Source organism: Oncorhynchus kisutch, unplaced genomic scaffold (assembly GCF_002021735.2).
Source record: "Oncorhynchus kisutch isolate 150728-3 unplaced genomic scaffold, Okis_V2 Okis05a-Okis16b_hom, whole genome shotgun sequence".
In the NCBI taxonomy this organism is placed as follows: Eukaryota; Metazoa; Chordata; class Actinopteri; order Salmoniformes; family Salmonidae; genus Oncorhynchus; species Oncorhynchus kisutch.
The window spans coordinates 4,806,861-4,834,717 of NW_022261982.1; the positions used below are offsets into that span (position 1 = coordinate 4,806,861).

The 27,857-nt window shown below is 44.1% G+C and overlaps 2 protein-coding genes across 3 annotated transcripts; one reads left to right on the forward strand and one right to left on the reverse strand.

Annotated features, from left to right (window-relative positions):
- Positions 1–1,258: 1,258 nt before the first annotated feature.
- LOC109878062 (cell surface A33 antigen-like) lies at positions 1,259–14,216 on the reverse strand. Of its 2 annotated transcripts, XM_031813605.1 has the most exons (8): positions 13,689–14,216; positions 7,360–7,526; positions 6,244–6,457; positions 5,976–6,140; positions 5,750–5,866; positions 3,877–4,009; positions 3,622–3,787; positions 1,259–3,534 (listed from the first exon to the last, which is right to left on the reverse strand). In XM_031813605.1, exons 1-8 carry the CDS (start codon positions 13,735–13,737, stop codon positions 3,283–3,285), a joined length of 1,263 nt encoding a protein of 420 aa, XP_031669465.1. In that variant the 5' UTR covers positions 13,738–14,216; the 3' UTR covers positions 1,259–3,282. The 2 variants fall into 2 exon arrangements, with proteins under 2 accessions (XP_031669465.1, XP_031669464.1); XM_031813604.1 differs by having other exon boundaries at positions 1,259–3,787.
- Positions 14,217–21,180: 6,964 nt separating this feature from the next.
- LOC109878063 (gastrin-releasing peptide receptor-like) lies at positions 21,181–26,753 on the forward strand. Its single transcript, XM_020470282.2, has 3 exons — positions 21,181–21,790; positions 25,647–25,998; positions 26,267–26,753. The coding sequence occupies exons 1-3, from the start codon at positions 21,375–21,377 to the stop codon at positions 26,663–26,665; spliced, it is 1,167 nt and encodes a 388-aa protein (XP_020325871.2). The 5' UTR covers positions 21,181–21,374; the 3' UTR covers positions 26,666–26,753.
- The last annotated feature ends 1,104 nt before the right edge of the window (positions 26,754–27,857 follow it).

Here is a 27,857-nt window from a genome sequence, read left to right on the forward strand (position 1 = left end):
CAACTTCCACCTGACTGTTCTGCCTTATTATTATTAGACCATGCTGGTCATTTATGAACATTTGAACATCTTGGCCATGTTCTGTTATAATCTCCACCCGGCACAGCCAGAAGAGGACTGGCCACCCCACATAGCCTGGTTCCTCTCTAGGTTTCTTCCTAGGTATTGGCCTTTCTAGGGAGTTTTTCCTAGCCACCGTGCTTCTACACCTGCATTGCTTGCTGTTTGGGGTTTTAGGCTGGGTTTCTGTACAGCACTTTGAGATATCAGCTGATGTACGAAGGGCTATATAAATAAATTTGATTGGATTTGATTTGATTTTTGGTGAGATCTTCACAATTGCTGTAATAATCTGTGCAGAATCTCAAACAGCATTGATCACTTGCATTATATGCTTGTGATGTAATCTCAACTGTAATCCAGGTCTTTCAGTTGTGTTATTAGATGAAGCACAGTGATCAAATTAAACTGTATAAAAATACAAATAACATTGTCTTCCCATTTTAACTGTGTTGAGCTTTTAGATGGTTGAAACCACAGTGATAACTATACCAACAACCAGACATTGTCTTCCCATTTTAACTGTGTTGTGCTTTTAGAATGGTTGAAACCACAGTGATAACTATACCAACAACCAGACATCGTCTTCCCATTTTAACTGTGTTGAGCTTTTTAAATGGTTGAAACCACAGTGATAACTATACCAACAACCAGACATTGTCTTCCCATTTTAACTGTGTTGTGCTTTTAGAATGGTTGAAACCACAGTGATAACTATACCAACAACCAGACATTGTTTTTTTCCATGGAAATGTTGTGCTTTTAGATGGTTGAACACATCGTGATAAACACATTGGGAATTCAACAATGAGTCATTCCTTCCACCACATTTATAAATGAATCAACGGTACCACAGCTGGCTAATCGAAACTAGGCAATAGTGAACAGTCCCACAACAAAGACAAATTAGTCAAGGGTCATTGCTGCCCTCTGTCGTTTGTTTACGTTCTGTACATTCATGTTTCCAGTAAGTCCCTGTAAACCCAATGAAAACATTTGTACACAGATTAGAAACATGATACATTATTTTTATTTACAGTTTATACATTGTACCATCACATCTAACCAAAACATCAACCATTTGATGTTTTAACTAGTTAAATTGTCCCTGTACATTTCAAAAAGCATAAAAACAAAACAAAAGGTTAGACATTTTTGTCGAAGATTAAAAGGCATGAATATCTTCCCTCCCTTAGATAAAAACTCCTCACTCAGACAGACCCATTTAATAGGTCTGAACCCAATGAAGCCCCTTCTAGTGAAGTGAGTCTGTTGTCTGGCCTCAGGCTATAATGAGGAAGGGAAACGACTAGGCACATGCCACAGAGGGAAACTGGTTTCTCTCTGTTCTTAAAATGGGTCTCCAGGTTCTCTTTCAAAAAGGCCTGATTGACTCCCTCACTCCAAAAACAAGTCATGGTTTGAATATGTTAATGAAGACTCACCTGAGACACCTGCCACTCCACTGCATCAACAAGCATCACGACGCTAAATACATGGACAAAACACAGTACGTCTAAGTCATGAAAACAACTATTAAAAAGGTTAACAACTTTATTTATTACAGGGTATTATCAATCTACAGTTGATATTAAATGTAACTCCAACATTTGATATTAGAGGGTATTAGCAATCTACAGTTGATTAAAACAAACAAACCGTCACCAAAAAGCTTGTGGTTCTCAAACAGCCAAGACCTGAGACTGACGTGAGAAGCTCTTCTGTCACACCAACAGTAGACAATAAGGCAGGAGGAAAAATGCATTATCCAATAAGCTGCACTGAGAATTCATACACAGTCTTATTCAGGCAATGGCAGCTTGTAACAGAAAGCACATTTAAATTCAGATTCAAGAATAAAAAAATTAAAAAATACTAATTGAAAATACTAGATGGCACTTTTGAAATCTTTGAATCAGCATTCCAATTCGCTTCCTGACTACTGAACTGAATTGAGGCCGCACCTTCCTTCAATCATAGGCTGTACTCCACATTGAAGGCCTTTACACAGATAACAGTGATACTCCACATTGAAGGCCTTTACATAGATAACAGTGACACTCCACATTGAAGGCCTTTACACAGATAACAGTGATACTCCACATTGAAGGCCTTTACACAGATAACAGTGATACTCCACATTGAAGGCCTTTACACAGATAACAGTGATACTCCACATTGAAGGCCTTTACACAGATAACAGTGATACTCCACATTGAAGGCCTTTACACAGATAACAGTGATACTCCACATTGAAGGCCTTTACACAGATAACAGTGATACTCCACATTGAAGGCCTTTACATAGATAACAGTGACACTCCACATTGAAGGCCTTTACATAGATAACAGTGATACTCCACATTGAAGGCATTTACATAGATAACAGTGACACTCCACATTGAAGGCCTTTACATAGATAACAGTGATACGCTCCACCTCTAGTCGGCATGGTCTCTAGCAGGGTTCCCCAACTGACAGACCCTTTTATTTGGCCCCTCCAGCTTTTCTCAACACAAAAATTATTATTATATATATATATTTTGGGGGTTTTTGGGTATATGTATATATATATATATATATATTTTGTAGAATTGCTATTGTTGAACATATAAGACTGTACAAACACCAGGAAATCAGCTCCAAGTGATTTTCATTTAGTTCCAGTATTCCCACACATAAGAGCGATACATATGCGACGGTTTACAAATGTAAGCAAGGTTCTAGATGATTATAGATTTGCCAAATATTACATCCGTTTCCGTTTCTTGCAGTCAATTTGCCATCTACAAAATGATTTATAATTATGTTCCGGTCCCCTGAACTTCTGCTGAAGGAAAAACACCATCCGGCGGCTGAATCTATTTGATGATCCCTGATCTACAGGCTTTTCCTGTGTTGTGTTACAGTCGTCCTGTTATTGATGTGACCGAGTTCAGCCTGGTAGCCTAGCCCAGCCTAGCCCTTTGTGAAGCCTGACCTACAGCAGCTACTATGTTTATAATATGAATTATATTTTCAACCATTCCAAACACAAGTTGCGGTAAACATTAAGTGGTTCTAATCTATTCTATTTTTAGAAGGCTGTTGGTAAAATTATGATTAAATGACTGAACAAATTATTTTAAATGGAACTGTAACTAAGTAAACTTATACTCTGTTTTATTATATCTGATTAACAATATGAATTCATAAGATGGGAAAACACATTGGCATAATTCAATTACAGTAACAAAGGCTTAGCAGGTTTATTGGCCGGTACACTGGGAGGTCTGTCACGATCATCGTAGGGCTCATCATAACGATCACTGTACCGTCCGCCGTCACTGCGTTCATCGTAAACACGATCACGGTCGTACCGGTCACGGCGGTCAGAGTAGCGGTCGTCCTGGTCCCTGCGGTCATCGTGGCGCTCGCGGCGGTCATCGTAGTCGCTGCGGCGGTCATCGTAGTCGCTGCGGCGGTCATCGTAGTCCTTCTCGCTGCGTTCCTTGTACTGGTCGCGACGGTCCACGATCTTGGGTGGGCGGTCACCGTAGTCACTGCGGCGGTCATCATAGTCGCTGCGGCGGTCATCGTAGTCCTTCTCGCTGCGTTCCTTGTACTGGTCGCGATGGTCCACGATCTTAGGTGGGTGGTCTTCATCGTCGCCTTCCTTGCTGCGCGTCTGTCGAACCTCGCCGTTCACCACGGGTTTGTCGTCGTGGAACTCCTCCCCCTCTGGAACCCTGAGGACATATCAGTGGACAGGAGACTCAGCACACTGTCTGTTCTCACCATCTCAGCTCTCATGGTGTGAGTGACAGACCATACATACCCCATAGCGTAATCCTCTGCTTTGTCCTTCTTCTTTCTGCAGCAGCAGCAGTAGATGAGGATGATGAGCAGGACCAGAACACCAACCACAACGCCGCCAATGATACCCGCTGTTGAACCCAGGGCCATAGACGCTACAGGAGAGAGAGGTGGTGAAGAGGTGAGGTGATATGAGGAGGAGAGGTGGTGAAGAGAGGAAAAGAGGTGAGGTGAGGAAGATGGATGAGAAGTGGAAGAGGAGAGGTGAGATGAGGAGGAGAGGAAAAGAGGTGAGGAGAGGTGAGAAGAGGAGAGGTGAGAAGAAGAGGAGAGAAGAAGAGGAGAGAAGAAGAGGAGAGAAGGAGAGGAGAGAAGAGAAGGAGAGGAGAGGTGAGAAGGAGAGGAGAGGTGAGAAGGAGAGGAGAGGTGAGAAGGAGAGGAGAGGTGAGAAGGAGAGGAGAGGAGAGAAGGAGAGGAGAGGTGAGAAGGAGAGGAGAGGAGAGAAGGAGAGGAGAGGTGAGAAGGAGAGGAGAGGTGAGAAGGAGAGGAGAGGTGAGAAGGAGAGGAGAGGTGAGAAGGAGAGAGGTGAGAAGGAGAGAGGTGAGAAGGAGAGAGGTGAGAAGGAGAGAGGTGAGAAGGAGAGAGGTGAGAAGAGGAGAGGTGAGAAGGAGAGGTGAGAAGAGGAGAGGTGAGGAGGTGAGAAGGAGAGGTGAGAAGAGGAGAGGTGAGAAGAGGAGAGGTGAGAAGGAGAGGTGAGAAGAGGAGAGGTGAGAAGGAGAGAGGTGAGAAGAGGAGAGGTGAGAAGGAGAGGTGAGAAGAGGAGAGGTGAGAAGAGGAGAGGTGAGAAGAGGAGAGGTGAGAAGAGGAGAGGTGAGAAGAGGAGAGGTGAGAAGAGGAGAGGTGAGAAGAGGAGAGGTGAGAAGAGGAGAGGTGAGAAGAGGAGAGGTGAGAAGAGGAGAGGTGAGAAGAAGAGAGGTGAGAAGAAGAGAGGAGAGTCGAAGCGGAGAGGAGAGTCGAAGCGGAGGTGGTGGCGAGAAGTGAAGAGGCGAGGTGAAGAGGAGAGAGGAGAGGAGAGGAGAGGAGCATGAGAGGAGAGGAGGAGCATGAGAGGAGAGGAGGAGCATGAGAGGAGAGGAGGAGCATGAGAGGAGAGGAGGAGCATGAGAGGAGAGGAGCAGCATGAGAGGAGAGGAGCAGCATGAGAGGAGAGGAGGAGCATGAGAGGAGAGGAGGAGCATGAGAGGAGAGGAGGAGCATGAGAGGAGAGGAGGAGCATGAGAGGAGAGGAGGAGCATGAGAGGAGAGGAGGAGCATGAGAGGAGAGGTGAAGCATGAGAGCAGAGGTGGAGCATGAGAGCAGAGGAGGAGCATGAGAGCAGAGGAGGAGCATGAGAGCAGAGGAGGAGCATGAGAGCAGAGGAGGAGCATGAGAGCAGAGGAGGAGCATGAGAGGATAGGTGGAGCATGAGAGGAGAGGTGAAGCATGAGAGGAGAGGAGGAGCATGAGAGGAGAGGTGGAGTATGAGAGGAGAGGTGGAGCATGAGAGGAGAGGAGGAGCATGAGAGGAGAGGTGGAGCATGAGAGGAGAGGTGGAGCATGAGAGGAGAGGAGGAGCATGAGAGGAGAGGAGGAGCATGAGAGGAGGAGCATGAGAGGAGGAGCATGAGAGGTGGAGCATGAGAGGAGAGGAGGAGCATGAGAGGATGAGCATGAGATGAGGAGAGAAATGTCTATTGATAAAATGTGTCTGTGTGTATCCTGTTACAGCACCATCCTCATGTGATGGTTACATTGCCTCAGATCTGAACATTTGTGTTAGCTCCCGTGTTAGCTCCCGAGATAATGCCTAAGCTTTAGCTCAGCAGGCTAACACAGTCTCGTATTGTGCACTCACGTGGCATGACGGACAGCGTCAGGTTGCATTTGGCACTGCGGATCTTATTAGTGGAGGTACAGACGTAGTATCCTGAGGATTCCATGGTGAGGTTGAAGAGAGACAGGACACCATCCTCTGGAAGAGACAGAGACAACCTGTTAGGTCAGGAGTCAAGGTCATAGTCAAGGTCATAGTCAAGGTCATATCAACTGAAGATTAACAAGCACACACAGACACTACATACTGTCTGTTGTCCTGGGTGCAGGTGCTCGGGGCATGTTTCTGACATCGTAGCCCTGCCACTTGTAGGTAGGAAGAGGAGAGCCCTCTTCAGACTGACAGGTGAGATTGATGTTCTGGAAGTACTCTGCCTTCCCATCGATCTTACAGACAGGCACAGAGGGAGCCACTGTGGACACACAATGTTAAGTTAAACAGTAATCATCAACACTTTACGGATTTCTACGGTTTATTATGGAATATTCTACGGGAGTCATTGTTTTTTTTTTTACCCAGGACCACCAGACTGGTGGTGTCAGCCAGCTGACCCTCGTCATCCTTGGGGATGGCGACCCGACACTCGAATAGCCGGTTGTCCTGGAGACCGATGGAGGAGAGCTTCAGGTTGGCTACTCCTTTAGCTAGGTCCTGCTCCAGGGAAGCTCTTCCTTCATACCGGTCACTGATGTCCAGTTCACCAGTAGAGTAGGAGGTAAGGACGGACACCTGGAAACACCAATGTCAACAACAACATGTAAACACCAAAGCTAACCTCCCCTGTTATTGGTAATGGTGAGAGTTTAGGCTGTCTTGGGGGTCTTTGATCCTCTAACTTTCTCACTCATCATTATTCACCATTCATGCCGGATTATCCGTAACCATGGAAGCATCCACGTTAATGTAGATTTGTTCAGAAACATTTTCTATTCTTATTTTACAATAAAAGTGACTCCAAAATGACACGATATATTATTTACCATTAATTTCAATTGGGCACAAAATAATCTGAAAAACTAACTGCAAATGCATCCAACAAACTAGATGTAGTCATTATGTCCGTACGGAATATGGGACCCAAAAACTCCTATATTTATATCAATATTTAAGCAATATCATATTTAATCAATATTATATTTAATCAATATTATATTTAATCAATATTATATTTAATCAATATTTAATATTTAATCAATATTATATTTAATCAATATTATATTTAATCAATATTTAATCAATATTTAATATTTAATCAATATTATATTTAATCAATATTATATTTAATCAATATTATATTTAATCAATATTTAATATTTAATCAATATTATATTTAATCAATATTATATTTAATCAATATTTAATATTTAATCAATATTATATTTAATCAATATTATATTTAATCAATATTTAATATTTAATCAATATTATATTTAATCAATATTTAATATTTAATTTTGACCCTTAACTTCTTGGGGGGGGAAATGAATTACTTGTTAAGTCAAATCACATTCTCTGCACAACTGTAGTATAAAAATGTCCCAATCATTGCTCATCTTTATCAAGGGGATCAATAGTTTAAACCCACTGAATGTAAAAGAGCTGATCAGAGTGATTTCGGGTTGGTTTATTACCTCTGGCTCTCCGGGTTTGTCTGCTTCAGCCAACCAGGATATGACGACCAGCTTGTTGATTGAGTTCTTGGGTTTGAAGCTGCATGGTATAGTGATGTTGTCTCCCCTGGCGAACTCATAGGTCCGCTGAGGGATGGACACCTGTAAAGCTACAGTCATGGACACGACTGGGACAGAGAGAGACAGACAGGAAGAAACAGGAAGACACTGACGTATAGAGCTGTATGAGGTGAACACTGTTAAAATAAAGTGCTTTGTAACACTAAAACTAAATGGAAAATGAGCTGCCACCAACTCGAAGGAGAGGAAACCTTAAAGTACCACAAGAGCGGAATTATTTTTTTTCAACTGAAAGACGATTCCCATGATGTTGCACAATAATTCAAGAAGTCATTGTTTTATTCAAAGTATGATATATTTGGGTTTGAAGTGGGAAATCCGAAGTGGGGACATTGGATACTTTCCGTGTCGGCGCTGTGTTTCCCCAATAGGACATAACATGCTAATACTTTCCAGTCTACATTTATTGTCAGCGCTGGGTTTTATTTCAATGTAACCACCCAACAGCATGACGTTGTATATTAATCAGAAACATCTGCAAAGTTCTTCCTCTGTAGAATACACCTGGCCACCTGAGCCATGCAGCTTTCCTCCGTAACATACACCTGGCCACCTGAGCCATGGAGCCAAGCAGCTTTCCTCCGTAACATACACCTGGCCACCTGAGCCATGCAGCTTTTCTCCGTAACATACACCTGGCCACCTGAGCCATGCAGCTTTTCTCCGTAACATACACCTGGCCACCTGAGCCATGCAGCTTTCCTCCGTAACATACACCTGGCCACCTGAGCCATGCAGCTTTCCTCCGTAACATACACCTGGCCACCTGAGCCATGCAGCTTTCCTCCGTAACATACACCTGGCCACCTGAGCCATGCAGCTTTCCTCCGTAACATACACCTGGCCACCTGAGCCATGCAGCTTTCCTCCGTAACATACACCTGGCCACCTGAGCCATGGAGCCAAGCAGCTTTCCTCCGTAACATACACCTGGCCACCTGAGCCATGCAGCTTTCCTCCGTAACATACACCTGGCCACCTGAACCATGCAGCTTTCCTCCGTAACATACACCTGGCCACCTGAGCCATGCAGCTTTTCTCCGTAACACACACCTGGCCACCTGAACCAAGGAGCAAATTAAAACAGGGAGGAACTAAAGTTTTTGCACCTCCACTTTTCACTTTTTCCAGAAGATGATCAGTATTAAAATAGTATATATTATAAATGCTATAATTGCATGAATGGTTTTGACCACTAAAGTGTTGTTTCACGACGACACGCTTCACTGCTCTGATTGGTGCAGCTAGAAACCACAAGCGTCTATCCTATATTATAAACTGGATGGTTCCAGCCCTGAATGCTGAAACATGTCATTTTACTTCTCTAATTACGTTGGTACTGTAACCAGTTTATAATAGCAATAAGGCACCTCGGGGGTATGTGGTGTTTGGCCAATATACCACGGCTAAGGGCTGTGTCCATGCACGAAACAACGTGGAGTTGGGGATATAACACACCTCCTCGTACCTTATTGCTACATTGAACATGCACCAGCAAAGATATTTAAAGAAACAGGTTTATCCATTCTGTCGTTACATGTCATTTGAGACGTGCATCATGAAGTCATTGTAGCCAATCACTTCCCTTCCCCTGTGAGAACCATAAGCACGGGCCGACTTGGCTTTGCTGTACTGCGGCCGAAGCCTGCCGACACAAGGTTGCACCATGTTCATTACAATGTAGAAAAACTCATGTCTCTTATGTAAGATGCCAACACTTTGGAGAGAACAATAGATGACGAAGTCAAAGATAGTGGTTTCAATCTGGGGTGAAGTTTTCCCTAAATGCTTCTGACAAATGCAGCTCCAGAAGCAGGCTAGCCAGCGGTTCGTAAAATAATACAACAACGACATAACATTAGCTAGCTAGATAAGGTTAGCATGCTAGCTACACTGACAGCTCTCAGTTCCCCATTTGTTTCACCACAACCTTCTTTCCCCCCCCCCAATAGCCAATAGTCAGTCAAGAGGTGGAATTTAAACAAGCATTTCCACTCTAGGACAGGAATTACGTCGAATAGCATTGCCTTCTGGTGGGCGCATTTAAACTTTGCTAGAGTATTAAAACACATGAGACAGTACACATTACATCTATAATGGTGAAGTTGGTGAGTCATTGCACTCAGAATTGCAGCCAGGGTATGTGGATTAATGGAATTCTGGAATCTAGGTTTAGCAGTTATCTTAGATAAGGGTGTGCTGGAGTACAGAGGACAGCCTCACACTGCAGCAATATAAACCCACACAGGTAATGTCATAGAGACACTTATTATGTAGTCCTCCGTTATGACAGGGCTTTAGAAACTAAAGGACGGGTTACACCCACTGACAGTAAGTAAGTAAGGGAGTGAGAAGCCTTGCACCTTGGCTTGTGCAAGACAGAACTGTTTCCACAAGTACAACCCTTGGACACTTGCCTATCGCAGGGCCTTACCCCCAATCACCTCAATGCTCCCATTACAGTCTTTGGGACGACACAGCCAGATATCAAACTCCCAATTTTCCAATCTCAGGGCGGACATTCTAACCACACCGACGTACACTATTATATAAATATTATAGCAAGATTTACATGACTGGAAAAATAAAAAGCATTAGTTTTCACATGGAGGCTTATATGCCCCTGTTGTCCTCCAGTGGGAATGCAAAGTGTTTAGGGTTGGGCACCTCTCCTCTCCTGCCTGTGTCATCCAGCACTCTAACTATCAGCCCTCTCATCAGAATTACAGCTTCATCCATGTTTCTCACATGTCAAATTTCTAAGTGTTTAAGGTTAAGTTTAGGCATTAACTCTGAATTTAAGGTTAGGGTTAAGTTCAGGAATTAACACCAAATGGTTAGGGTTAGCTGTTAGGGTTAGCTACTAGGGTGTGGGTTAGCTACTAGGGTTAGGGTTAGCTACTAGGGTTAGCTACTAGGGTGTGGGTTAGCTACTAGGGTGCGGGTTAGCTACTAGGGTGCGGGTTAGCTACTAGGGTTAGCTACTAGGGTTAGGGTTAGTTACTAGGGTTAGCTACTAGGGTTAGGGTTAGCTACTAGGGTTAGCTACTAGGGTTAGGGTTAGCTACTAGGGTGTGGGTTAGCTACTAGGGTGCGGGTTAGCTACTAGGGTGCGGGTTAGCTACTAGGGTGTGGGTTAGCTACTAGGGTGTGGGTTAGCTACTAGGGTGTGGGTTAGCTACTAGGGTGCGGGTTAGCTACTAGGGTGCGGGTTAGCTACTAGGGTGCAGGTTAGCTACTAGGGTGCAGGTTAGCTACTAGGGTGCAGGTTAGCTACTAGGGTGCAGGTTAGCTACTAGGGTTAGGGTTAGCTACTAGGGTTAGGGTTAGCTACTAGGGTTAGCTCCTAGGGTTAGCTACTAGGGTTAGGGTTAGCTACTAGGGTTAAGGTTAGCTACTAGGGTTAGGGTTAGCTACTAGGGTTAGGGTTAGCTACTAGGTTTAGCTCCTAGGGTTAGGGTTAGCTCCTAGGGTTAGCTCCTAGGGTTAGGGTTAGCTCCTAGGGTTAGCTACTAGGGTTAGGGTTAGCTGTTAGGGTTAGCTGTTAGGGTTAGCTACTAGGGTTAGGGTTAGCTACTAGGGTTAGCTACTAGGGTTAGAGTTAGCTACTAGGGTTAGCTCCTAGGGTTAGGGTTAGCTACTAGGGTTAGCTACTAGGGTTAGGTACTAGGGTTAGGGTTAGCTACTAGGGTTAGGGTTAGCTACTAGGGTTAGCTACTAGGGTTAGGGTTAGCTACTAGGGTTAGGGTTAGCTACTAGGGTTAGGGTAGCTACTAGGGTTAGGGTTAGGGTTAGCTACTAGGGTTAGGGTTAGCTACTAGGGTTAGGGTTAGGGTTAGCTACTAGGGTTAGGGTTAGCTACTAGGGTTAGGGTTAGCTACTAGGGTTAGGGTTAGCTACTAGGGTTAGCTACTAGGGTTAGGGTTAGCTACTAGGGTTAGGGTTAGCTACTAGGGTTAGCTACTAGGGTTAGGGTTAGCTACTAGGGTTAGGGTTAGCTACTAGGGTTAGGGTTAGCTACTAGGGTTAGGGTTAGGGTTAGCTACTAGGGTTAGGGTTAGCTACTAGGGTTAGGGTTAGCTACTAGGGTTAGGGTTAGGGTTAGGGTTAGCTACTAGGGTTTAAGGTTAGCTACTAGGGTTAGGGTTAGCTACTAGGGTTAGGGTTAGCTACTAGGGTTAGGGTTAGGGTTAGGGTTAGCTACTAGGGTTAGGGTTAGGGTTAGCTACTAGGGTTAGGGTTAGGGTTAGCTACTAGGGTTAGGGTTAGCTACTAGGGTTAGGGTTAGCTACTAGGGTTAGGGTTAGCTACTAGGGTTAGCTACTAGGGTTAGGGTTAGCTACTAGGGTTAGGGTTAGCTACTAGGTTAGGGTTAGCTACTAGGGTTAGGGTTAGCTACTAGGGTTAGGGTAGCTACTAGGGTTAGGGTTAGCTACTAGGGTTAGGGTTAGCTACTAGGGTTAGGGTTAGCTACTAGGGTTAGGGTTAGCTACTAGGGTTAGGGTTAGCTACTAGGGTTAGGGTTAGCTACTAGGGTTAGGGTTAGCTACTAGGGTTAGCTACTAGGGTTAGGGTTAGCTACTAGGGTTAGCTACTAGGGTTAGGGTTAGCTACTAGGGTTAGGGTTAGCTACTAGGGTTAGGGTTAGCTACTAGGGTTAGCTACTAGGGTTAGGGTTAGCTACTAGGGTTAGGGTTAGGGTTAGCTACTAGGGTTAGGGTTAGCTACTAGGGTTAGGGTTAGGGTTAGCTACTAGGGTTAGGGTTAGCTACTAGGGTTAGGGTTAGCTACTAGGGTTAGGGTTAGCTACTAGGGTTAGGGTTAGCTACTAGGGTTAGCTACTAGGGTTAGGGTTAGCTACTAGGGTTAGGGTTAGGGTTAGCTACTAGGGTTAGGGTTAGCTACTAGGGTTAGGGTTAGCTACTAGGGTTAGGGTTAGGGTTAGGGTTAGGGTTAGCTACTAGGGTTAGGGTTAGCTACTAGGGTTAGGGTTAGCTACTAGGGTTAGGGTTAGCTACTAGGGTTAGGGTTAGCTACTAGGGTTAGGGTTAGCTACTAGGGTTAGCTACTAGGGTTTAGGGTTAGCTACTAGGGTTAGCTACTAGGGTTAGGGTTAGCTACTAGGGTTAGCTACTAGGGTTAGGGTTAGCTACTAGGGTTAGGGTTAGGGTTAGCTACTAGGGTTAGGGTTAGGGTTAGCTACTAGGGTTAGGGTTAGGGTTAGGGTTAGCTACTAGGGTTAGGGTTAGCTACTAGGGTTAGGGTTAGCTACTAGGGTTAGGGTTAGCTACTAGGGTTAGGGTTAGCTACTAGGGTTAGCTACTAGGGTTAGGGTTAGCTACTAGGGTTAGGGTTAGCTACTAGGGTTAGGGTTAGCTACTAGGGTTAGGGTTAGCTACTAGGGTTAGGGTTAGCTACTAGGGTTAGGGTTAGCTACTAGGGTTAGGGTTAGCTACTAGGGTTAGGGTACTAAGTTAACATTTGGAATTGTGTTCGATCCCGGGCTGTATCACAACCAGCTGTGTTGGGGAGTCCCATAGGGCTGCTCACAATTGGTCCAGCGTTGTCCAGGTTTGGGGAGGGTTTGGTCAGGGTAGGCCATCATTGTAAATAATAATTTGTTCTTAACGGACTTGCCTAGTTAAATGAAAGGTCAAATAAATAGTCCAAAACAGAATACCATCGTGTTCGTGAGAGTCTCCCCCTTTTCATAGTGGTCGTTCATTGCAAGAAAACTGATATCTCTAGTTTAAATGGATGGATTTAGATGGGGATTGTTTTATTATGCTTCTACACCTGCATTGCTTGCTGTTTGGGGTTTTAGGCTGGGTTTCTGTACAGCACTTTGAGATATCAGCTGATGTACGAAGGGCTATATAAATAAATTTGATTTGATTTGATTTATGTTACTTAGATTGACGCACAGGTACATCAACAGACTCAAGGTCTTTTAAATGATGTTGCTCTCTGTTTCTTCTCTCTGGACGCCAGGCAGTAAATACTAAATGTATTGCATTCTTTTACTTTCTGCTTTCTGATATACGTTAAGTGCATCCTATGCTACCAATTTGTACAAAACAAGATGAGCTGAACACGTGAGGCGACGCCACACCGATACCATATACATGTCTAAAAAAAAACACATGGGTGTGGCTCTTGTTGTATAGCACAGAGACATTTATGAAATTATATAAGATCAGTAAACTCACCGAGACAAAGTAAAACGCCAGCAAACGTCCCTTTCTGCGAGGCCATCATCGATCAGTAACAGTTACGACCTCTCCGGTCACCTGCGTTGTTTTTTGTAGGCTAGGGACCGCGGACAAGACCTTGGCCAGGTAGAAGGCTCACTAGGCTGAGTACCAAAACTTGTGCTAAGTGCTTTCCTGGCTGCGAACAGGACTTCAAAATGAGTGACGTTGTCACCAGCCAATCAGAACGTTGATATTCTGGCAGGTAGCATTATCTGCCCGCCCTCTTATCTTGTCGGTACATGCCCTGTTATTTTGTTTCTCTCACAAGACTAACCTTTTGCAACTTTAACTCTACACTTTGTCAAGAGAAACTTGTATGCACTTGCAGTGACTAACTCTGACCAACAGCCATAAGAAACAAATGCATTTCTGAATGCAAATAGATGATCTTCTCTTCTGTAGTTTGAATGTGCAGAATTGAGAGAGGACAGTAGAGACAGATGGTATTTTCACCAGTGGTGCCAGAATCCCTGAGAGAGAAACACCTTCACTATGATTATATATATATTTATTTACTTATTCAAGCTTAAAGGTGAGGGAGGAGCATGTGTGTGGGAAAGACTGGTCAGGTTTCAGTCAGGAACAGGAAGGGTGTATGTGTCAGAATTTGGGAAGCGTTACATCTAGTCAGACTGGTTTGAAAAGGGGTGTGTCATCTCCACAGCACAGAGTCCCTCACATACAGGTAACCTCCTCCCCCCCTGCCAAACTGACACAGACACACCTACACACCCTTCTTTTCTTGTTCCCCCTCTCTCTCTCTCTGTTATTGTTCTTGTCCCATTATGGCAAGGTGTCCCCTTTATAGTGACCAGAGCAATAGACCCTCAAAGTAATGCACTATGAAAGGAATAGAGGGCCATTTTCCATGCATCGGTTTCTAGTAGTGAGGTAGAGGTGTTCTGGCCTGATCACACGGAGGGTTTCTAGTAGTGAGGTAGAGGTGTCTGGCCTGATCGCACGGAGGGTTTCTAGTAGTGAGGTAGAGGTGTCTGGCCTGATCACACGGAGGGTTTCTAGTAGTGAGGTAGAGGTGTTCTGGCCTGATCACACGGAGGGTTTCTAGTAGTGAGGTAGAGGTGTCTGGCCTGATCATACGGAGGGTTTCTAGTAGTGAGGTAGAGGTGTCCTGGCCTGATCACACGGAGGGTTTCTAGTAGTGAGGTAGAGGTGTCTGGCCTGATCACACGGAGGGTTTCTAGTAGTGAGGTAGAGGTGTTCTGGCCTGATCACACGGAGGGTTTCTAGTAGTGAGGTAGAGGTGTCCTGGCCTGATCACACGGAGGGTTTCTAGTAGTGAGGTAGAGGTGTTCTGGCCTGATCACACGGAGGGTTTCTAGTAGTGAGGTAGAGGTGTTCTGGCCTGAATCAGAAGGAGCTCATCCTCTATCACCTGGATACAAGCTGTGTGTGTGTGCGTGTGTGTGTGTGTGTGTGTGTGTGTGTGTGTGTGTGTGTGTGTGTGTGTGTGTGTGTGTGTGTGTGTGTGTGTGTGTGTGTGTGTGTGTGTGTGTGTGTGTGTGTGTGAGAGAGAGAGAGAGAGAGAGAGACAGTAAGAGAGAGCGGGAGAGAGACAGTAAGAGAGAGAGAGAGAGAGAGAGAGAGAGAGAGAGAGAGACAGAGAGACAGAGAGAGTAAGAGAGAGAGAGAGAGAGAGACAGAGAGAGAGAGACAGAGAGAGAGAGACAGAGAGAGAGAGACAGAGAGAGAGAGACAGTAAGAGAGAGAGGGAGATAGAGAGAAAGAGATGTGGATGTGGCTGGACCTTATCCTATATAGCAGCACCCTCAGTGCATCTATACGTAGGTTATAAACTAGAGCTATATCTGTCTCACCCTGTTTACTGTTGTCTCTGCAGTTTGTCAATGTTTTCATCTGGAGATGGACATTCTAGATGTGACTTGATATCGACCATGCTCTAATGACAACATGAGACTGAAAGGCTTAAATCCACCGCAGAGCAATTTCAGAGTTGATTGAGATTATACCTGCGTCCCAAATTACATCCTATTTCCTACATAGTGTACTACTTTTGACTAGAGCCCTAGTGAATAGGGTGCCATTGGGGACATGACCTATGTGATTGTGATAGCAGACCATTGTTTCCCTCTCCAATGGTGGTGAGTCATCAGAGATCAGGGAACAGCTGTGTGTGTGGTGTGTGTGTGTGTGTGTATCCTCCTAAAGCCATCGTCAGTCAAGATTAACACAACTCATCTCACCTCCTCATACTTCTTTATATCTCCTCCTGCCTCCTCACACCTCATACCTCTTCCTGTTTCCTCACACATCATACCTCTTCTTGTTTCCTCACACCTCATACCTCTTCCTGTGTCCTCACACCTCATACCTCTTCCTGTTTCCTCACACCTCATACCTCTTCCTGTTTCCTCACACCTCATACCTCTTCCTGTTTCCTCACACCTCATACCTCTTCCTGTTTCCTCACACCTCATACCTCTTCCTGTTTCCTCACACCTCCTCATACCTCTCCATACCTCCTCCTCATGCTTCTTCATACCTCCTGCCTCACACCTCCTCCTGTTTCCTCACACCGCATCACATCTACTCCTGCCACCTCACTTCCTCCTGCCTCTCCTCACACGTTTGACCATGGGGCAGCCCTGCCACCTCACATCCTCCTGCCTCTCCTCACACGTCTCACCATGGGGCAGCCCTGCCACCTCACATCCTCCTGCCTCTCCTCACACGTCTCACCATGGGGCAGCCCTGCCACCTCACTTCCTCCTGCCTCTCCTCACACGTCTCACATTGGGGCAGCCTCCGTCTTTTGGCTCCTAACTCCAGGAAACCAGAGTAATTACTCATGTTTGTCCTTCAGTCACAATTCTAGAAATTGTAACCATTGATGTCTTGGCTTGATAATGAAGTCCTCTGCATTCAGCCAGTCAGTCACTCAGCCAGACAGTCAGTCACCCAGCCCGCCAGTCAGTCAGTCACACAGCCAGCCAGTCAGTCACTCAGCCAGACAGTCAGCATCCCAGCCTGCCAGTCATTCAGTCAAACAGCCAGCCAGTCAGTCAGTCACTCAGCCAGACAGTCAGCCACCCAGCCCGCCAGTCAGTCAGTCAGTCACACAGCCAGTCAGTCAGTCACACAGCCAGCCAGTCAGTTAATCAGTCAGCTAGCTTGCCACCATTGAATAGAAACTCCTTTGTCAATGTGAAATAATAGCCAAGGTAAAACACTGTGGGGGGGGGAAATACAAATAAATGACAACACAGTTCTCTTGTCTTCATTGATTAGCTTCCTTCAGTGCTGAGCGTTTGTGTAGGAACGTTCTTCCTGAATCGACAACACAGTTGACATTTAATCAACATGTGGCAGCTATTTGGAAAGGCTGGCTAGAAGATGGGTGGGGATAATTGGGGTAAAATTGAATTGTGACTTACATTTTTAAATAATGAATAGTCCATTTATTAAAGTTTATTTCTCTAATTTGAAATGCCAGTTTTCAAGATGCCATTTGTTACAGACAATTTTCAAACTCCTAGCATTAGTTCTAGTGCTTAGAGGAAGGAGCCTTCCAGAATGTAGGATGGCTGACATTTGGACGACATTTTAGATTCCTCAATGAAGAACACAGTCAATGAATGAAAGAATAATAGCTTTCCAAGTGTTCATCTGTCTCTCTGTCTATTGCATATGTCACTGGTTGAATAATGACTAAATAAGGAATAGTCAATTTATCAAAGTTGATTTAAATAATGAATAGTCAATTTATTAAAAATGATTTAAATAATGAATAGTCAATTTATTAAAAATGATTTAAATAATGAATAGTCAATTTATTAAAGTTGATTTAAATAATGAATAGTCCATTTATTAAAGTTTATTTCTCTAATTTGAAATGCCAGTTTTCAAGATGCCATTTGTTACAGACAATAAGCAACATTTTTGGATAGTCTCAGTCTGGTAAAATGTCATCTTTAAAAGTGCTCTCTTCCCTTTCTGACAGACAATAAGCAACATTTTTGGATAGTCTCAGTCTGGTAAAATGTAATCTTTAAAAGTGCTCTCTTCCCTTTCTGACAGACAATAAGCAACATTTTTGGATAGTCTCAGTCTGGTAAAATGTCATCTTTAAAAGTGCTCTCTTCCCTTTCTGACAGACAATGAGCAACATGTTTGTACCGCTCTCCCTGTCTCAGTTGGAAACGCAGGTTTTGAGAATGGGTGACATTTTGTTCTCCCCAGTCCCCAGCATAAACTGTATCTAACCATCAATCTTGACCACTAAACTAAATCCAACCAAAGTTTATGATGACCAATCTCTATATTTATCCCAGGAGAATGAATGCAAGGACTAATACTCAGCGAGCTTTACAGCAGTTTTACAGCAGTATTTGGTAAAAGACCAAGCACATATTATGGCAAGAACAGCTCAAATAAGCAAAGAGAAATGACAGTCCATCATTACTTTATTAAGACATGAAGGTCAGTCAATACAGAACATTTCAAGTGCTGTCGCATAAACCATCAAGTACTATGATGAAACTGGCTCTCATGAGGACCGCCACAGGAAAGGAAGACCCAGAGTTACCTCTGCTGCAGAGGATAAGTGAATTAGAGTTTCCAGCCTCAGAAATTGCAGCCCAAATAAACATTTCACAGAGTTCAAGTAACAGACACATCTCAGCATCAACTGTTCAGAGGAGAATCAGTCCTTCATGGTTGAATTGCTGCAAAGAAACCACTACTAAAGGACACCAAAAAAAAGAAGAGACTTGCTTGGGCCAAGAAACACGAGCAATAAACATTAGACAGGTGGAAATCTGTCCTTTGGTCTGGAGTCCAAATTTGAGATTTTTAGTTCCAACTGGAAGACGGTGTGGGTGAATGGATGATCTCCGCATGTGTATCTCCCACCGTGAAGCATGGAGGAGGAGGTGTTATAGTGTGGGGGTGCTTTGCTAGTGACACTGTCTTTGATTTATTTAGAATTCAAGGCACACTTAACCAGCATGGCTACCACAGCATTCTGCAGCGATACACCATCCCATCTGGTTTGGTTATAGTGGGACTATCGTTTGTTTTTTAACAGGACAATGACCCAACACACCTCAAGGGCTATTTGACCAGAAGGTGAAAGATGGAATGCTGCGTCAGATGACCTGGCCTCCACAATCTCCCGACATCAACCAAATTCAGATGGTTTGGGATGAGTTGGACCGCAAGCTGAAGGAAAAGCAGCCAACAAGTGCGCTGAGTATGTGGGAAGTCCTTCAAGACTTTTGAAAACGCATTCCAGGTGAAGCTGGTTAAGAGAGTGTCAAGAGTGAGCATCAAGGCAAAGGGTGGCTAATTGACCAATCTCAAATATAAAATATATTTTGATTTGTTTAAAACTTTTTTGGTTACTACATGATTCCATATGCGTTAATTCATAGTTTTGATGTCGTCACTATTATTCTACAATTTAATTTTTATTTTACCTTTATTTAACTAGGCAAGTCCGTTAAGAACAAATTCTTATTTTCAATGACAGCCTAGGAACAGTGGGTAAACTGACTTGTTCAGGGGCAGAACGACAGATTTTTACCTCGTCTGCTTGAGGATTCGATCTTGCAACCTTTCGGCTCCAAGCTCTTATATCTAAGTGAGAACACCAATGTCCCTGGGGATAGGATGATGAGCTCAATTATACACAATCAATATACAATCAATTATACACAACAATGTACATAATCTAACCACTAGGCTACCTGCCGAAAACAATACAAGTAAAGAAGAACCCTTGAATGAGTAGGTTTTCTAAATCTTTTGACCGGTAGTGTATATGTTTACCCATTTAATCAAAATAAGGATTGTGGTTTTACCTTCTAATGGAGGGCAGTGGAAAGGCTTAAAGAAGAGATGGAGAGAGAAAGACATGGTCTCCTTGAAGGCCCCACATGCTGTGGTTTTACCTTCTAATGGAGGGCAGTGGAAAGGCTTAAAGAAGAGATGGAGAGAGAAAGACATGGTCTCCTTGAAGGCCCCACATGCTGTGGTTTTACCTTCTAATGGAGGGCAGTGGAAAGGCTTAAAGAAGAGATGGAGAGAGAAAGACATGGTCTCCTTGAAGGCCCCACATGCTGTGGTTTTACCTTCTAATGGAGGGCAGTGGAAAGGCTTAAAGAAGAGATGGAGAGAGAAAGACATGGTCTCCTTGAAGGCCCCACATGCTGTGGTTTTACCTTCTAATGGAGGGCAGTTAAAAGGCTTAAAGAAGAGATGGAGAGAGAAAGACATGGTCTCCTTGAAGGCCCCACATGCTGTGGTTTTACCTTCTAATGGAGGGCAGTGGAAAGGCTTAAAGAAGAGATGGAGAGAGAAAGACATGGTCTCCTTGAAGGCCCCACATGCTGTGGTTTTCAGTTCTTCCATTCTGAGAACATGTGATGTCACACTTGAGACGTTCACTGTGTCAGCTGGAGGTCTGGTAGATGTCCTGATGGTTGATACTTTATTTATCTCTCTCTCTCTCTCTCTCTCTCCCTCCCGCTCTCTCTCTCTCCCTGTCTCCCTCCCGTTCTCTCTCTCCCCCTCTCTCCCTCCCGCCGTCTCTCTCCCCCTGTCTCCCTCCCTCCCGCTCTCTCTCTCCCCCTCTCTCCCTCCCGCTCTCTCTCTCCCGCTCTCTCTCTCCCTCACAAAACATTAATCCCCAACATCATCACATCCACAGGGGTAAACATATTTTTTCCTAGGACCATAAATGCCCTCTCTAGTAAAAGATATTGTTTGTCAATGAGTATAACCTGTATGAAACAAGGTTCAATAAAAATAATGGTTGGGTATTATCACCTCTCCATAAAACACCAGGCATTTTTCACTTTTCTCAGGCTTTTGCTGCCAGCTCACAACTGATATGAAATCAGTGTCACCAGTGGTCAATAGCTCTTATATCTAAGTGAGAACACCAATGTCCCTGGGGATAGGATGATGAGCTCAATTGTACACAATCAATTATACACAATCATATACAATCAATTATACACAATCAATATACAATCAATATACAATCAATATACAATCAATATACAATCAATATACAAAATCCATCATACACACATATGATATGTTGTCTATATAAGCTCAATAATAGTGCATTCAAGTAGTGCTACGGCCTTGGTACAAAATCAACTGCATTTTCTGGATTCCTCACATCCTCAGGAAACCAAAACTACTAACTACACTACAATATGTATTGCATTTGTGTTTTGTATCATTGTAAATAAATGCTAAAATTAAATGAATAAAAAGACTGTCCCCGGAAAAAAAAGTTTTTTTCGTTCTTGAGAGACACTGCTGACAGAGAGCGCAGACCCACAGCCCGCGAAAGAGGACAGAAAAGCGCATTTTGCGCACGCGCATTTAAAGAACAGTAGAGGTCGCGTGGTGTAGTCAATACAACCCCACCTCAATCAGTGTTGGGATTGGGGACTATAGGTAGACCGCGTACGTCGTCTAAGAAAGAACACTTTCTAATCGGATAATATAAATTTAGCATATTACGTCAGAGTAAAACCTTCCAAAGTGGAAATGCATTTTTCTACGCACCAGTTGGAGACTATCAGTAAGGCAAATGAAGCGAATTTTATTTAAACTTTTATAAACAAGACATGGGATGTTGAGAGAATGTCCTTCGAAGAACCTTTTCATATTACACAAGAATTTGATTTGTACCAGAATGTGTCCAAATGGGCGCACCACGGTAATCACACAGGGGCCACTTCGGAACCATCTATGTTCTACATCAGCATCGCCATCACTGCCATTTATGGAGTCATCATAGTCGTGGGACTAATCGGTAACATAACCCTCATCAAGACATTGTCTTCCTCTAAATCCATGCGGAATGTCCCCAACCTCTTCATGTCGAGTCTCGCGTTCGGGGACTTGGTCCTCCTGGTTACTTGCGCGCCGGTGGATGCCAGTCGGTACCTCGCGGAGGAGTGGCTCTTCGGTAGAGTTGGATGTAAACTCATACCATTCATCCAACTCACCTCCGTCGGAGTGTCTGTTTTTACCCTGACTGCGTTGTCTGCTGATAGGTAAATAGCCTTCACTTTATGTTTTAGTCTACTACACTCATATTGCAACTAGGACGTTTAGTTATCCAACTTATCCATAGGCTACACATACCATTGCCAACTGATCTGGTATTTTAATGTAGAGTTGTATAGTTAAATGGTTGTAGACTTGTAGTTACTTTTAGCTCAACATATTGTCGTTTAGGTAAAATGATGAAAACGGGATAGCTTGCCATCCTTATCGAATATTCTCTCCGAACGCATCTCTGGCGGGCGAGAGGTTCTTCGGCTAAACTCTATCGAGCTGGAAATAATATGAATTTAAACAACGGTATGGGTACAACCTGTCCAGAACATGCTGCTACTGAGACAATGCAGATACAATCTGATTTACTCTGTTGCGTTATTACGCGTTCGGTTCAGTGGGATCATACTTTGATGTGAGATATGAGATGTGCTAGAGTCACAGAAATGAGATCTGACATATGAGTAGAAATGTATAAGCGTGCGACTTCGTGTGTGTGCGTGTGTGTGTTTGTGACAGTGAATGAGTAAATGAGTGACGGTGCTTGCATGCATGGGCCTGTGTGTTGTCGGGGGGGTCATAGGCTATATCCTTCCCACACAACTTCCCACAACCAACCTTTTCATTGGGATGATATAGTTTGCATCCCAAATGGCACCCTTTCCCTATGTATCCACGGGGCTCTGGTCAAAAGTAGTGCACTAGGGAATAGGGTTTCATTTGGGGTTCCATTTGGAACGCTGCCATAAAGTGTGCATCCCTGTGGAGTGGGAGGAGAAGACATCCATCATATAGACTGACCATCACCATGGCAGCCATATAATGATACCCTCTCCAACTAGCCTATTACTATGTTCTGTGTCTTTGCTCTAAAGTCTATCATTTAGCCTACGATCCCATTAGCAGATAATAATCCATTCATAAATGACAGATACCCCCCCTCTCCTCACCAGCTTCCCAACGTTTCCTCACCAGCTTCCCAACGTTTCCTCACCAGCTTCCCAACGTTTCCTCACCAGCTTCCCAACGTTTCCTCACCAGCTTCCCAACCTTTCCTCACCAGCTTCCCAACGTTTCCTCACCAGCTTCCCAACGTTTCCTCCGTTTAAATCCTAACCATATACTTTCAAAACCGAGGTTAAAATACTATGAGATCATTTCAATCAACTTTATCTGTGCTTGATTGAGCTTGCCTCAATGGAACCTGGCTCTCCTGGCATGCAGGAGTAAACACTACATCTGGACTATATGTACTAGAGTACGTGGACACCCCTTTCAAAGTGGATTTGGTTATTTCTGCCACACCCGTTGCTGACAGGTGTATAAAATCGAGCACACAGCCATGCAATCTCCATAGACAAACATGGCCTTAATGAAGAGCTCAGTGACTTTCAACGTAGCACCACCGTCATAGGATGCTACCTTTCCAACAAGTCAGTTCATCAAATTTCTGCCCACCTAGAGCTGCCCCGGTCAACTGTAAGTGCTGTTATTGTGAAGTGGAAATGTCTAGGAGCAATAACGGCTCAGTGTAAACCACATAAGGTCACAGAACGGGACCACCGAGTGCTGAAGTGCGTAACACGTAAAAACCCTCAATACAGAGTTCCAAACTGCCTCTGGAAGATATGTCAGCACAATAGCGGTTCGTTGGGTTGAAATGGGTTTCCTGGCCGAGGAGTCGCACACAAGCCTAAGAACAAGCGCAAGCCAAGTGTCAGCAGGAGTGGTGTAAATCTCGCTGCCATTGGACTCTGGAGCAGTGAAAACGCTACCTGCCCCAATGCATAGTGCCAACTGTAAAGTTTGGTGGATGAGGAATAATGGTCTGGGGCTGTTTGTCATGGTTCGGGCCCCTTAGTTCCAGTGAAGGGAAATATTAACGCTACAGCATACAATGACATTCTAGATGATTCTGTGCTTCCGACTTTGTGGCAACATTTTGGGGAAGGCCTTTTCCTGTTTCAGCATGACAATGCCCAAATGCATAAAGCGAGGTCCATACAGAAATGGTTTGTCGAGATCGGTATGGAAAAACTTGACTGGCCTGCACAGAGCCCTGACCTCAACCCCATTGAACACATTTGGGATGAATTGGAATGCCGACTGCGAACCAGGCCTAATCACCCAACATCAGTGCCCGACCTCACTAATGCTCTTGTGACTGAATGGAAGCAAGTCCCCGCAGCAATGTTCCAACATCTAGTGGAAAGCCTTCCCAGAAGAGTGGAGGCTGTTATAGCAGCAAAGGGGGACCAACTCCATATTAATGCCCATTATTTTGGAATGAGATGTTCGACAAATGAATAGAATGGAAGGAATAGTATAGAATGAACAGAATATAATGAATAGTATAGAATGAATAGAATAGAATGAATAGTATAGAATGAATAGAATAGAATTAATAGAATAGAAGGAATAGAATAGAATGAATATAATAGAAGGAATAGAATAGAAGGAATAGAATAGAATGAATATAATAGAAGGAATAGTATAGAAGGAATAGTATAGAAGGAATAGAATAGAATGAATAGAATAGAAGGAATAGTATAGAAGGAATAGAATAGAATGAATAGTATAGAAGGAATAGAATAGAAGGAATAGTATAGAAGGAATAGTATAGAAGGAATAGAATAGAATGAATAGAATAGAAGGAATAGAATAGAATAGAAGGAATAGAATAGAAGGAATAGAATAGAATAAATATAATAGAAGGAATAGAATAGAAGGAATAGAATAGAAGGAATAGAATAGAATGAATATAATAGAAGGAATAGAAGGAATAGTATAGAAGGAATAGAATAGAAGGAATATAATAGAAGGAATAGAATAGAAGGAATAGTATAGAAGGAATAGAATAGAAGAAATAGTATAGAAGGAATAGTATAGAAGGAATAGAATAGAAGGAATAGAAGGAATAGAATAGAAGGAATAGAATAGAAGGAATTGAATAGAATGAATGTTGATGCACAATCAACATCTTATGGTCCCGTCTGACGTCAGTAGAAAATATTCATTCAGGTAGCAGACATGACGCTCTTTACCAAACAGTAAAAGGAACCGAGGGGTTGAAATATGAAGAAAAAATGAGAAAGACGAGAATGTAGAGTTGATTGGAGAACAATCGGGTTTTGAAGTATAGCACCTGGTTAGAGGAAAACTGTCTGTGTCCCAACGGGCACCTTGTTCCCTTTATATTGCATTGTTCCACATAGGGAATAGGGTGCCTTTATATTGCCTTGCTCCACATAGGGAATAGGGTGCCTTTATATTGCATTGCTCCACATAGGGAATAGGGTGCCTTTATATTGCCTTGCTCCACATAGGGAATAGGGTGCCTTTATATTGCCTTGCTCCACATAGGGAATAGGGTGCCTTTATATTGCCTTGCTCCACATAGGGAATAGGGTGCCTTTATATTGCCTTGCTCCACATAGGGAATAGGGTGCCTTTATATTGCCTTGCTCCACATAGGGAATAGGGTGCCTTTATATTGCCTTGCTCCACATAGGGAATAGGGTGCCTTTATATTGCCTTGCTCCACATAGGGAATAGGGTGCCTTTATATTGCCTTGCTCCACATAGGGAATAGGGTGCCTTTATATTGCCTTGCTCCACATAGGGAATAGGGTGCCTTTATATTGCCTTGCTCCACATAGGGAATAGGGTGCCTTTATATTGCCTTGCTCCACATAGGGAATAGGGTGCCATTCAGGACACAACCCAAGTGCTAGCAAGACATCTGTGTAAGGCAAGCAGAGATCAAGAATCATACGTCACACATACTTCTGAACAGGTGGCCTAAGTTGAGGAGATCATGTCTTCCTCTTCCTCCTCCTCCTCATCCTCCAGGTACAAGGCAATCGTGAAGCCCATGGACATCCAGGCCTCCAACGCCCCGGCGAGGATCGTCCTGCGGGCTGCAGTGATCTGGCTCTTCTCCATGACCCTGGCTGTCCCCGAGGCTGTCTTCTCAGACCTCCGCTCGTTCAGCATCCACAGCACCAATGAGACCTTCATCACCTGCGCCCCCTATCCCCACGATGGTGAACTGCACCCCAAGATCCACTCCATGGCCTCCTTCCTCATCTTCTATGTCATTCCTCTGTCGGTTATATCAGTCTATTACCTGTTCATCGCCAGGAGCCTGATCAGGAGTGCCTATAATATGCCGGTGGAGGGCAATGTGCACGTCAGAAGACAGGTGGGTCTCTCTCCTTCATCAGCTCTTCTATTTTCTTCTAGTTCTTCTCCTTCATCATCTCTTCTATTTTCTTCTCCTTCATCAGCTCTTCTATTTTCTTCTAGTTCTTCTCCTTCATCAGCTCTACTATTTTATTCTAGTTCTTCTCCCTCATCATCTCTTCTATTTTATTCTAGTTCTTCTCCCTCATCATCTCTTCTATTTTCTTCTTCTTCATCATCTCTTCTATTTTCTTAATCTTCATCTCTCTCTCTCCACAACATCACAGATAGAGTCCAGGAAGCGCCTTGCCAAGACCGTCCTGGTGTTTGTGGGCCTGTTCGCCGTGTGCTGGCTCCCCTGTCACGTGATCTACCTCAACCGCTCCTACCACTACTCCGAAGTGGACACCTCCATGGCCCACTTCATCTTCACCGTGGGAGCCCGTATCCTGGCCTTCACTAACTCCTGTGTCAACCCCTTCGCCCTCTACCTGCTCAGCAAGAGTTTCCAGAAGCAGTTCAACAAGCAGCTGTGTTGTTGTTGTCGAGCCCTGGCGAAGAGGTCCCAGAGCCAGAGGAGGAACAGGAACAACATACACATGACCTCCCTCAGGACCACCAACCACTCAGTGGCCAGTCTGAGCTTTATTAATGGAAAACACATCTGTCAGGAGGACAGTGTGTGAGAGACAGATGGGTGGATGGTAAGAGAGAGACAGACATACAGGTCTACCAAGAGGAGAGAGTGTGAGACAGACAGACAGACAGGTCTACCAAGAGGAGAGAGTGTGAGACAGACAGACAGACAGGTCTACCAAGAGGAGAGAATGTGAGACAGACATACAGGTCTACCAAGAGGAGAGAGTGTGAGACAGACAGACAGACAGGTCTACCAAGAGGAGAGAATGTGAGACAGACATACAGGTCTACCAAGAGGAGAGAGTGTGAGACAGACAGACAGACAGGTCTACCAAGAGGAGAGAATGTGAGACAGACAGACAGGTCTACCAAAAGGAGAGAATGTGAGACAGACAGACAGGTCTACCAAGGGGAGAGAATGTGAGACAGACAGACAGACAGGTCTACCAAGAGAAGAGAATGTGAAACAGACAGACAGGTCTACCAAGAGGAGAGAATGTGAGACAGACAGACAGGCAGGTCTACCAAGAGAAGAGAATGTGAAACAGACAGACAGGTCTACCAAGAGGAGAGAGTGTGAGACAGACAGACAGGTGTACCAAGAGGAGAGAGTGTGAGACAGACAGACAGGTCTACCAAGAGGAGAGAATGTGAGACAGACAGACAGACAGGTCTACCAAGAGGACAGACAGACAGACAGGTCTACCAAGAGGAGAGAATGTGAGACAGACAGACAGGTCTACCAAGAGGAGAGAGTGTGAGACAGACAGGTGTAGTCGGATGGTAGGACCAAGGGAATAGAAGAACCAAGGGATATCAAAGGTTCCAGTGCAGTATGCAGATGGTCAGGTGGGAGTGAGGAAATTGCTCACCCTTGGAAATGGCCGCTAATCTGGAATCACTTGAGAGTTTCCTGACCTGTTTGATTGTATTGAGCCTTTAATCAAGATCCCACAGCAGCTATATAGATGAACAGTATGTGTACCTGTATGTATTTGTACAGTATATGAACCTGTATGTATTTGTAGAGTATGTGTACCTGTATGTATTTGTAGAGTATGTGTACCTGTATGTATTTGTACAGTATGTGTACCTGTATGTATTTGTACAGTATGTGTACCTGTATGTATTTGTACAGTATGTGTACCTGTATGTATTTGTACAGTATGTGTACCTGTATGTATTTGAGCAGTATGTGTACCTGTATGTATTTGTACAGTATGTGTACCTGTATGTATT

What these genes read in the sequence shown, in the direction of transcription:
- LOC109878063 (XM_020470282.2), top strand. Translation starts at nt 21,375, where the DNA reads ATGTCCTTCGAAGAACCTTTTCATATTACACAAGAATTTGATTTGTAC. An exon ending in ACTGCGTTGTCTGCTGATAG is followed by an intron (nt 21,791 to 25,646) that starts GTAAATAGCCTT and finishes CTCATCCTCCAG; the next exon opens with GTACAAGGCAATCGTGAAGC. An exon ending in ATGTGCACGTCAGAAGACAG is followed by an intron (nt 25,999 to 26,266) that starts GTGGGTCTCTCT and finishes ACAACATCACAG; the next exon opens with ATAGAGTCCAGGAAGCGCCT.
- LOC109878062 (XM_031813604.1), bottom strand. Translation starts at nt 13,737, where the DNA reads ATGATGGCCTCGCAGAAAGGGACGTTTGCTGGCGTTTTACTTTGTCTC. An exon ending in TGGCGTTTTACTTTGTCTCG is followed by an intron (nt 7,527 to 13,688) that starts GTGAGTTTACTG and finishes TCTCTGTCCCAG; the next exon opens with TCGTGTCCATGACTGTAGCT. An exon ending in GACGCTGTCCGTCATGCCAC is followed by an intron (nt 4,010 to 5,749) that starts GTGAGTGCACAA and finishes TCTCTCCTGTAG; the next exon opens with CGTCTATGGCCCTGGGTTCA.